This window comes from Vulpes lagopus, chromosome 14, assembly GCF_018345385.1.
Source record: "Vulpes lagopus strain Blue_001 chromosome 14, ASM1834538v1, whole genome shotgun sequence".
Classification (NCBI taxonomy): domain Eukaryota; kingdom Metazoa; phylum Chordata; class Mammalia; order Carnivora; family Canidae; genus Vulpes; species Vulpes lagopus.
Window position 1 is genome coordinate 22166360 of NC_054837.1, and position 11727 is coordinate 22178086.

The 11727-nt window shown below is 44.8% G+C and overlaps 1 protein-coding gene across 1 annotated transcript; it reads right to left on the reverse strand.

The window, feature by feature from the left end:
* Positions 1-1848: 1848 nt before the first annotated feature.
* On the reverse strand, positions 1849-6780 carry PEBP1 (phosphatidylethanolamine binding protein 1). The gene is made up of 4 exons (XM_041729428.1): positions 6533-6780; positions 5244-5353; positions 4538-4638; positions 1849-2850 (listed from the first exon to the last, which is right to left on the reverse strand). Exons 1-4 carry the CDS (start codon positions 6665-6667, stop codon positions 2633-2635), a joined length of 564 nt encoding a protein of 187 aa, XP_041585362.1. The 5' UTR covers positions 6668-6780; the 3' UTR covers positions 1849-2632.
* Positions 6781-11727: the final 4947 nt, after the last annotated feature.

Consider the following 11727-nt stretch of genomic DNA (forward strand, 5'->3'; position numbering starts at 1 on the left):
CACTTCACCTTCCAAGTTTAAAAGGGGAGACAGGATATCCCCTTGCTTCTATGCCTCCTAATATATCTTTTCCTATGTATTCTTTTCATGTGAACGTCTTCTGCATACACTTCACCTTTTTTAGTTGGGTTGTTTGCCTTTTTCTCAATCATTTTTGAGTCTATACCTATTTTAGATAAGAAAACTAACATACCACCATAATTCCTAATTGATTTTTCAGTCTCTGTGACTGACACTGGGTGTTATATGTTGGTAAATTGAATTTAAATATTTATTTTTTAAAGATTTATTTATTTATTTATTCATGAGAGACACAGAGAGAGAGAGGCAGACACAGGCAGAGGAAGAAGCAGGCTCCATGCCAGGAACCTGACGCAGGACTCGATCTCGGGTCTCCAGGATCACACCCTGGGCCGAAGGCAGGCACTAAACTGCTGGGCCACCCAGGGATTCCGAATTTAAATATTTAAAAAAATAAAGTCAACAGGGCAAGGGGCACCTGGCTGGCTCAGTAGGTAGAACATATGACTTGATCTCAGGGTTGTGAGTTCAAGCCCCACACTGGGTGTGGAGCCCACTTAAAATATAAAGTCAGTGGGGTAGTTGTTTTCTTTACATAATTTTTGTCTTGCAAATTATTTAAAAATTGAATTTTAAAACCCTAAAGTTAGAAAATATTATTCTCTATCTTCCCCCTATAAAGATTACACAAAGCAACATTTTGGAGAAGGAACTGCAGCAAAAGGTTGGGAGAAAAACCCAGCCTCGCTTAATTAGCACAGGCCCATCCATGATTCCTTCTCTGACACAAACCAGGTCAGTGATATGAACTTTCAGTTTTTTGTTTTTTTTTTTTTTTTAATTTATGATTGTCACACACAGAGAGAGAGGCAGAGACACAGGCAGAGGGAGAAGCAGGCTCCATGCACCGGGAGCCCGACGTGGGATTCGATTCCGGGTCTCCAGGATCGCGCCCTGGGCCAAAGGCAGGCACTAAACTGCTGAGCCACCCAGGGATCCCAGTGATACGAACTTTCAAATACTTTCAAATCCTTTCTTTTTGGTACATCAAAAGGTATGAAAGTACAGTGGACCCTTGAACAACAGGGGTTCCCACTGCGAGGGTCCACTTTTATGTGGAGTTTCTCCAGTATAAGACTGTAAATGTGTTTTCTCTCTTCCTTATAATTTTCTTAGTGACATTTTCTTTCCTCTAGATTACTTCATTATAAGAATACAGTATATGATACACATAATATGCAAAATGTGTTAATCAACTATATATGTTATCAGTAAGGCTTCCGGTCAACACTAGACTATTAGCAGTTAAATTTGAGGGGAATGAAAAATTACACAGATTTTCAACTGCACAGGCAGTGGGTGCCTATAACCCCCATGCTGTTTAAGGATCAGCTGTAATCTCCCCCCACCCACCCTTTCACCTTTTGGGTGTAGATTCTATATGGATAACAAGTCAGAACAGTGAGAGGTGTGGCCTATTTCTAAGTCACTATTCCTGTGAGCAACACCACCAAGGGGAAAGGCTTCCCACTGGTTTCACTCTCTGGTAGAAAGGACCACTTGAGAAAAGCAAAGGTACTTTTTGAGCAAGAGGAGTTGGCCTAAAGCTTTGTGATTTTTTTTTTTAAACCCTCAAGCTAGAATGGTTGCTCCTGCTGTAGTTTGATGGCATGTGTACAAACATGGATCCTCTGTTTTGGTCCCTGAGTGAAGTCCCAGTCATCACTAATGGTCGAAAGGGACCACTCACCCTTAGAGGTTGTCTCCTGACTTCCCACATTTATGAGGCCCCCATAGCCAAAAAGGGCAAAATACCTGGAGACTGGGTTTATCCACACAATGTTTTTATTTTTATTCACTATAAGCAAACAGCAGAATTTACACAACATTCCGCAACTCCAGATCAGCTTTTCTATAGACGAAGAGTGACTGGTTCAACAGGCAGAGGCTAAAGGATTTTGACTACCCCCTCAACCAGCCCTGCAGCTCATCCAGATGGCTGAGCCTCAACTGCCAAGCAACTCTCCCTGTTGCTTTTTTCCAGTACTACCCTTGAGAGAAACCAGAGCAGGACACTGACCCCTAGAGTAAACAGTCTGAGATGTACCACGCTGGGGGTTAGTGGACACACCAGCCTCTGGCTGTCATGGTGAGAGACACGGCCATGAAAACATGACCCAGAAGTGCCATCGGGCACAATTCCGGACTCAGGCTGACAAAGGCAGAGGCAATGAATCTTTTTTTTTTTAAACCTCCCTTAAAGATTCTTTGATGCTTGGCCCTATTAACTATAAACCTGGTCTTTCACCTCAATTTTCCTTTCTTTAAATTCTGGGTTGCTCTTCTTATATTAACAATTTGATAACCCCAACATAGTACCAAAATATCCCCCAAAATGGAGTTCAGTTTTGATCAAAACATAAACCCGAGGTGTGACTCTCTAGAATTATAAAGGATAGGCAGGAGGAAAAGTCACTCTAAACCACTATCTGATTGCTCAGGCCTCACCTGTGAGAACGGGGATGGGGAAAGTGGAGAAATCTACATGCATCACTGAACTTGAGAACACTGCTTGAGACTTCTGGGACAGCTACTGTCTCCCAGCACTGCCCTACTTCCCAGACAGCTGCTCACAGAGTTTGGGCACATAGTCATCCCATTCTGCCTGGTAACATGTGCCAGCCACCGGGGGCCCAAGCTCGTATTTTTTGCGAAAAGATGCCACTTTGAATTTGCCACGGTGGTCTCCAGATCGGTTGCTGAGAATGGGCTCATCACACTTCAGTGGCCCACTCTGCTCGTATACCAGCCAGATGTATCGATGAAGGCCTGGAGGGGGAGGCAGGAAGATGTATGCATGGTAACACATCAGGGATGGAGACGTCCCCCATTTTCACAGAACATGCCAATGTGGAGGGCCCCAGCCACTCCATCTACAAGAGGAACACTAAGCACCCACAGAGGTAGGAATCAGATCATTCAGCTGCTGGCAATCACCCAATAGCTTCCCACTGCAATGGGTGTCAGGTCCACACCCCAGCCTTACAACCTCTGAGGCTGCTGCCCACCCCTCCTACCTAGCCTTCAACGCTTACTCATCCTGCTACAGGCTCCCAGCCCATCTCCACTGGGACCCAAGTGCTAGCCACTACCCCCATGTGAACACCCCTTTCACTTCTGTGATGGTAACACTTCTCTAAAAGTCTGACTTTTTCTCACTAGAAAGAGAACTCTAGCATAAAGCAATGGTGTTTGTCTTGTTGACCGTTCTCACCCCAGAACCTACCCTAGTGCCTGGTAAGACTCACTTTAACCAACTAAGTAGCAAAGATGCTGAGAAACATCTTGTTTTCAAAGATGCTTACATGGGTCACCATCTATCAGTCAATAATCACAGACTAAAACTATGCTTTGGGCATTTTATTCTCTGTAAATTATTCTAAAAGGATATTTTTTAAAAAGCAAGAGGGAAGGGAAAAAAGTCGTCAAGGCTTTTTTGTTAATGAGAACAAAGCTCCTACTTGAGAGAATTGCTTTATTCTCATGTGTGCACTTCCCATAATTAAACTGCCTAATTGTATAACTGCCCTTGAGAACTTAATAGATTCCTGGGAAAGATGTACCTTTACCTTCCTCTTAGGAACACAAGAGAGGGCCTGAAGCCATCAGAAGCTTTGAGGTCTACAGATAAAGAATGAGTCTAGGGCCAACTGTTCCTGTCAGGGACCTTCTTATACCTTCTCAGACTAGACAACATGTCTCCCCATCGCCACTACTTCCTTGTTCCAGCAAATGAAAGCATCCTGTAACGCACAGTAAAGCATTAACAGCGCATCTTCCACTATCATTAGCTTATCCGACTTGGAGAGTTTCAATGCAATATTCTCTTTGTATATAGAATTGTGATATATAACACAACACAATACCATGTGTGTATCTTTAGTATACTTCTTAAAGCCTTCCAAATCTTTTCAAGATGATACCACGCTAGATTTTTGACACAAAGGAACTGCGAAGAGATAAAGAAGCCAATATCTTACAGTTAAGAAACTATGATCATTTCTGAGATCTTTTGTGGGAAGTGGAAACTCAAAGATCCCACAGGTCAAAGGCTGAATACAGAACTTAGATGGGTTAACTGCATTCAATCCATGTGCAGCAGCACATCCTACCCCCCACCCCCCAGCTCCCACCTCTCTGAAAGTTGTTCCAAGCTTTCTGCAACACTGCTTCCTTAGAATCCTCTCAGACTTTCCTGCATATAGAGGCCTAGTGGCTGAGAGGCAGTACTAATGGACAATCCACCTGACCACAACCCAAGATTCTAGCCACCCGATGCTACTGTAGGTGTCAATATCTCTGGCAGGCCACTGCCCGGAAGGTGAACTACACTGTCTGAAAGCTCCACTAGGCTAAGGGATCGGGAGAACCAGACTAAACTTTGCAGCCCTTTGGGCCAATCCTAATGTGTACACACTGCCACTCCCACCTCCCCCACAAAGCAACCTTTACTGACCTGTGCCCTTGGGAGGCCCAGAGCCGACATAATCAGAAAGGACTGTGCCACTGCTAATGTCGTTGCCTTTCATGTTGACCACCAGAAAATGGTGCCATTCCCTAGGACGAGGAACACAAGACAGTCAGCACCACAGGAAGTAAGTACACACTCAATGCACAGCCAGCAAACATGCAATGAAACACATGTTCTGGACTATGCTGCAGTGATGAACGAGACTGAGAGTCCTGCTCTCGTGGGCACAAACCTCACTTGGTCTGTAGAGGAGAGGGCCCCGTACCTCCCTCCCTCTTTCTCTCCTTCCAAGATGCTCTAAGCAGTATCAAGCAAATTTTTTTCCACAGGGCCAGACAGTAAACGTTTTAGTCTTTGCCATGCACACTGAAATTTGAATTTCATGTAATTTTCACATGTTAACAAAGTATTATTCTTTCAATTTCAATCACTTAAAAATGTAAAAACCATTCTTAGCCCATGAGGCTATACAAAAAAACAGGTGTCGGGCCGATGTAGCTCTCCACTATAGTTTCCAGACTCCTGCTCTAGGGACTGAAGGAGGAGGAAATGGCTTAAGCGTGGGTGCGACCATCCCAAACGGGGTCTACTTCTGCTGGCACAGCATGTCCAGCAAGGGGTTTACACACTGCCAGGAAGCACCAGATCATACTTGGATGACCTGGTGCTTCCCAATCTTTCCTCAACTTGCCTGTATTTGGGGTCCTTCCTGCTGGGAGCGTCTGGATCTGTCAGGACCAAGGTGTAGAGTTTACCTGGATCAAGACCATCCCATGCAATACTGGTGGGCCGGTTCTTAACCTGTAGGAAGGAACCACTTTGGAGTTAAAAAGAAAAATGCTGAAGAAGCCAACGCTATTTGATTTCAGGTTCTTCAGAGGTAAAACACAGATTATTAATAAACGCTAAAGTATTGACTCTGCTAAAAACCAGGAGCTTAAGTTCAATATACATTAATTTATTTTAGTCCCAACAACACTATAGGGCTGGCATGTTATTAACAGAAAGGATCTCAACCCTGGTGGTGATGGAGTCTTCCAAACTACAACCTCATGGTATGGAATGACCGGGTTTCTAGATCTGGTGACCAGCAGCTGAGCTAGGGCCTGCTAAAGTGAAATCTGAATTAACTGGACACTTAAAAGTGCACAGAAAATGAGAAAGTCGAGGTGGCCAGACTGGACAGTGCGTCTGGGAAAATGGCAGGCTGCAGAGGGGCACTTTATATTTAAACATCTAAAGCAAGAAGCTGTGTAAATATCCAAAGCAATAAACTGTCAGCGCAGCTGATTCACATCATTGCCCCGGAGTTTCACGACCAACAACTGGCAAGTACTGGACGCTTTAGTTTTCCTACTTGCGGTCGCCAGAACCTGACCTGGTCGCGCGCCAAACGGCAGAACAAGGCCGTTGCCCTAGAGCCTTCCAGCTGCAGAAGGCTCGCTTAGCTTTGGGTGGCTTCGTGCCCTAGCCCGCTAAGACAAAAGGAAGAATCGCTGAGCGATGCTGGTCACCGGTTACATAATGCGTCACATGCCTTCGGATGGGGCTTTTGCTCCCCAAACTGAGGCCTAAAATCCTGAGACCTGAGGGGAGGTCTGGAGCCCAAGGGGTGGCCACGACCCAGCACTTTTCGGGCACCGCCGCCTCCTCGCCCCCGCGCCAGGCCCCCTGCCCGCGGCCCCGAGCTGTTTCTGGGCCTTCGCCCCAGCCTACGCCTTGAAGTGCCCGGGAAGTAGATCACTGTCTCCTGCAGGCCGAGCCCGCCCGCCACGTGCGGGTACGTGCGGGTGCCCGCAGGTGCCCGCAGGTGCCCGCAGGTGCCCGCAGGTGTCCTTAGGCCTGCGGGGTGGGAACCGCGACGCCCTTCCCTCGCAGGAGCCGGCGCGCGCAGGCCGGACCCTCCTCCCCATCTCCGCCGGCCCCCCGCCCCGCCGGCTCCACGCCTCGAGCAGCTGCACCCCCTGCGCCCTTGGGTACCTGGGTGGGCGTCAGCACTTTGCCCAGCTCGTCGACCTCCGTCCCGGTGTATTTGACATGCAGCGCATGCTGCGGCCGCTCCTCCACTTCCTGCAGGCTCAAAGGCCCGGACCACTTGCCGAGGTCCACCGGCATCACGGAGCCGAGCTGAGCAGACAAGAGGGAAGAGTTTCTGCAGACGCGACACAGGCACGCAGCACCGACTCCCAGCAGTCAGCAAACTGGCCAGAGGAGGCGCGGGCCCAGCGCTGGGGAAGCGCAGGCGCGGGGCCCCAGTCCCGCCCACCCGCTGTTGCAATCGCAGGTGAGGCCCGACCCACTCTGCTCTCTAATTGGTTAAAGCGGGTAGCGCGAGGCGTCTCGCGCTCCCGGTGAACGCGTAGGTTTTGCCTTTCTAGTCGCAGCGAGAGTAATTTGCTCCCCGCCGCCGCTGGGGTCCATGGGAGCTGTGGCTCGGTTTGCAAGGCCCCTTGTTTCAAGAAATGCAACAAAAATTGCTTTGAATTTTGTTTTGTTTTGTTTGTTTTACCACTTTGCATGATTCTTTGTCTATTTTTTAAGTGCAGAAAAAGCCTTGCTTTTTTCCCCACTTCTCACAGCCAGCTTGTTTGCTCTCGCCTCTCTGTACTTTTGCGCATGCTCACTGTTTTGATAACTGCTGCATGAGAGGGCCTGTGATCGAACTTTTGAGCATTCTTCTCAACGCACAAATATATTTACACATATATTTGATCTCCTTGCCCCTGCTTGGTGCAAACAAGATTCCTGGGAAGTGAGGTTTTTTTTTTTTTTTAATTAAATTTTGAACCATTAAATTTTTGAACTCCTGTTTTGCTGACAAGGGGCTGGCTCTACCTCTGCCAAAACTGTTCTCCCCGTGGCCAATAAATGCTTTCTTTTTACTAAATATAATGGTACTATTTAATAGTCCTTATCCTGTTGATGTTAGGACAGCTATTGACAGTGGTAACCTCTCCTGCCTAGGGAATTAAAAAATTCTCTTGTTTTCTTAGTGGTTATATACAAGTTCATTGTAGAAAATTCAGAGGAAAAAACCTAAAAGTAAAAATTTTTATTCCACTATTTGGATATAAACATCAGTAACAATAATTTCATTCCATTTATTCACCAAAAAATTGCATTAAACTCCATTATAGAGAACCCTGGGTGGCTCAGTTGGCTAAGCCTCATACTCGGTTTCTGCTGAGGTCATGATCTAAAGATCATAGGATCCTGTGGCTGGTGCTGGATGTGGATCCTGCTTAAGATTCTATCTCTCTCCCTGTAAGCCTCCTTCTAAAAAATAAATAAATTCTACCATTATAGACTATATAAAAAAAATAGATCATTATTTTAATGACTTCTAAATGCACCACAATTTATTCAACAATTCTCTTGATGTTGGACATTTATGCTTTTTGTTGATTTTTCCTTTTTATAAATATCAAGGAAATGAACATCGTTATACACATATATTAAAAACACTTGGTAGATAGTTTCAGGAAAATCTTATTAGGGATAATCTAGGCCAGAGAGTACTCCAGTCACGACCACTGCCATTTATTGCCCATCACCACTGCCATGTGGGGTCCCTGGCCCAAGGAAAGCCTTGAAACTCCACATCTCATTTCATCCTCACACCAACCCAATGTGGGAGGCACTGCTTTTACCTCATTCCATAGATTAATAAACTGAGTCTTGGAAAGGTGTCAGTGACAAAACCAGATGAAACTCTGCCCGGCTGGCTGCAAAGGCCAGACACAAAGCCCTTAGGCACATTCCACCTGGGAGTGTGGAGGAAATCACAGAGGGGGCAGTCATGAGCTGGCCTCCAGAAAGCTTCCTCTAGGAAAGGTGTCACCATGAAGACCCCACATGGCAACCATGAGAATGTGCCTCTTACTTGCACAGCCATTTCCCCTATTAAGTTCTTTGCACAGCTTCTTAGATGACCAAGAATGATGCTCCCAAGTTTAATAGTATGAAAACAAGCTGAAGTGGAGGCAAGCTTGGGGCGTTGGACCTTGGAACAGTGCGTGGACAGGTTTTGTTAGAATAGGGCACTTAGGTAGGGGCAGATGGGTGGCATAGCAATAAGGCTGAATAAGGCTAAAGAGAAAGGAAAAGGAATATCCTTTTTTTTTTTAATCTATAAAAAGTTTAAATTTTTTCTCAATACGCAGATAATCAGTTACATAGCATAATTTAAGGGCATGGGTATGGGAAACAGAACACATTCATATTCTAAATCTCTCACCCATTACCTATGAAATCTTCCATGTGAGAGGCAGAAGAATGACCTCCCAAAGATGTCCATATCCTAACCCCAGAGTCTGTGAATATTGCATAACAAAGAGAAATTATGGTTGCAGATGGAATTAAGGTTGCTAATCAGATGCCCTTAAAGTTGGGAGATTATTCTGGATTATCTGGGTGCCCAAGGTAATTTAAAAGTCCTCAATGGGAGGAGGAAGGCAAGATTGTCCAAACCAGAGTGATTCTGTGTGAGAAAGACTACCAGCCATTCTAGCTTTGAAGAGGGAGGAAGGGGCCATGAGTCAAGGAGTGCAGGTGGCCTCTAGATGCTAGAGAAGACAAGTAAACAGATTCTCCCCTAGACCCTCCAGAATGAATGTAGCTGTACTGACATGTTGATTTTAGCTCAGTGAGACTTCAGACTTCTACTGTCCAGAGCTGTAAAATAACAAATCTGTGTTGTCAGGGAACCTGGGTGGCTCAATGGGTTAAGCATCTACTCAGGTTGTGATCCTGGAGTCCTGAGATCAAGCCCTTAATCAGCTCCTTGCTTAGTGGGAAGTCTGCTTCTCCCTCTCCCTCTGCCCCTTCCCCAGCTCATGTGCATGCACACACTCTCCCTTTCTCAAATGAATAAATAAAATCTTTAAAAAAATAATAAAATAAAAAATACATCTGTGTTATCATAAGCCACTGAGCTTGTGATCATTTATTACAGCAGCCACAGGAAACTCATATAGCATATGACTTCTCCTCACTAAGCCTCAGTTTCTCCCTTTCTAAAATGGGTTTCCCAACATCCCTGAAATGATCATTGTGAGGATTGAATGAAACTCATACGGGAACGCCTGGGTGGCTCAGCGGTTGAGCATCTGCCTTCAGCCCATGGTGTGATCCTGGAGTCCCAGGATCGAGTCCCACATCAAGCTCCCTACATGGAGTCTACTTCTCTCTCTGCCTATGTCTCTGCCTCTCTCTCTCTCTATGTCTCTCATGAATAAATAAATAAAATCCTTAAAAAAAAAACATATGATGTGCTTCACACGCAGCCTGGCACATCCAAGTAGGAAACTATTACTTTATTACATGTTCATTATATAAAACTCATAAATAAGCAAACATAACATTAAGCCCATTAGTAATCTTACCACCCAAAGCAATGAACATCTTGCTGCATTTACTTCCAGACTTCTTTCCTCTTTTCTTCTTTCTTTCTCTTTCTTTCTTTCTTTCTTTCTTTCTTTCTTTCTTTCTTTCTTTCTTTCCTTCTTTCTTTCTTTCTTTCTTTCTTTCCTTCTTTCTTCCTTCCTTCCTTCCTTCCTTCCTTCCTTCCTTCCTTCCTTCCCTTCCTTCCTTCCTTCCTTCCTTCCTTCCTTCCTTCCTTTCTTCCTTTCTTCCTTCCGAGAGCAAGGGAGACAATCTCAAATTGAAATTGACAATCTCAAATGCCCAGTGCAGAGCCCAATGCAGGCCTCAACCTCACAACTCAGAGATCACCACCCAAACCAAAATCAAGAGTCAGATGCCAAACCAACTGAGCCACCCAGGCACCCTCTTCCAGACTTCTTTTTTTTTTTTTTTGTATATAAATAAGAATATGCATATATGAAAGTATGATTTTAATATAACATACATACTATTGAGTAATTTGCCTCTGTTCACTTTTCCCAATCATGTCTATAAATAAATACAGCAACATTTTTAAAAGATTATATTTATTTATTTTAAAGACAGAGAGAGCATGAGCAAGGAAAGGAGCAGAGGGAGAAAGAGAGAATCTCTAACAGACTCTGATCTGAGTGCTGAGGGCAGAGTCCAACAGGGGGCTCGATCCCACAACCCTGAGATCATGACCTGAGCTGAAACTAAGAGACTCTTAACTGATTGAGCCACCCAAGTGCCCCAATACAGAAACATTTTAAGAGCTGAACTGGATTCTATTGTGTGGATTGTCCCTTGTTTATAAATGCAAACCCCCCTTTGGGAACATGTAAGGCATTCTCACTATTATGCTCTAGAAACATCTGTGCAATGCTTATCCTTTTGTGTGTACCAGAGCACTTATTTAGTTGGTTTGCTTTCTCTTGAGGATAAAATCCTAAAAGTGGGTCAAAGAGACTGTGTTCCAACCTGGTTAGGGCGTCTGTGATTGGTTGATTTTTAAGTTGAAAGGGAAATTAGTGATCAACCAGGTCTACTCTGTTATTTATTTCAAATACTTTAAGCTCCACAAAGTTTTATTTTCATGTATTTGACTATATATATCTATATAGATATATAGAGAGAGTATATTATCCACATAAGAATACATACATAATTCTGTATTATCTCCCATTTAATATTTTAAATGTGTTCTTTCTTTCTCCCTTTCTTTCTCTCTCTCTTTCGAGAGAGAGAGAGAGAGAGAGTGACCATGAGCAAGGGTAGAGGCAGAGGGAGAAGCAGGTTCCCACTGAGCAGGGAGCCCAACATGGGACTTGAGCCCAGGATCCCAGGATCAGGATCCAAGCCGAAAGCAGATACTTAACAGACTGAGCCACCCAGGTGCCCCCACTTAACATTTCATTTTGAACATTTTCTGATGTCAAATACATTTCAGATAAAGATTCTTTTTTAAAAGTCTGTCTAATATGATGGTGTTGTGAATTATCTAATTATGCATTTGTTACTAGATATTGAGGCTGTTTCTCATTTCCCCCCTCATTTGATGGCTGAGGAAAGAGAAGTGCAAGAAATTCAGAAATTTCAGGGACTTGCCAAAAAGGCTGACATCCGGCTGAGAGGAGAACCATCTGGTCTATGCTGAGTGCTCTGCAGAGTCCAGAGCAGGTCTGGACAGAGAGGCAGGGCACCCGAGAGAGAGCTTCTGCCAGCCAGAGTGGGAGAGCCGAATGCTCCTGCAAATGCCTAAGGAAAGCCTCATTTTCACCCAGAAACCG

What these genes read in the sequence shown, in the direction of transcription:
- PEBP1 (XM_041729428.1), bottom strand. Translation starts at nt 6,667, where the DNA reads ATGCCGGTGGACCTCGGCAAGTGGTCCGGGCCTTTGAGCCTGCAGGAA. An exon ending in AAGTGCTGACGCCCACCCAG is followed by an intron (nt 5,354 to 6,532) that starts GTACCCAAGGGC and finishes TCCTTCCTACAG; the next exon opens with GTTAAGAACCGGCCCACCAG. An exon ending in AGGAAGGACCCCAAATACAG is followed by an intron (nt 4,639 to 5,243) that starts GCAAGTTGAGGA and finishes TCCTCGTCCTAG; the next exon opens with GGAATGGCACCATTTTCTGG.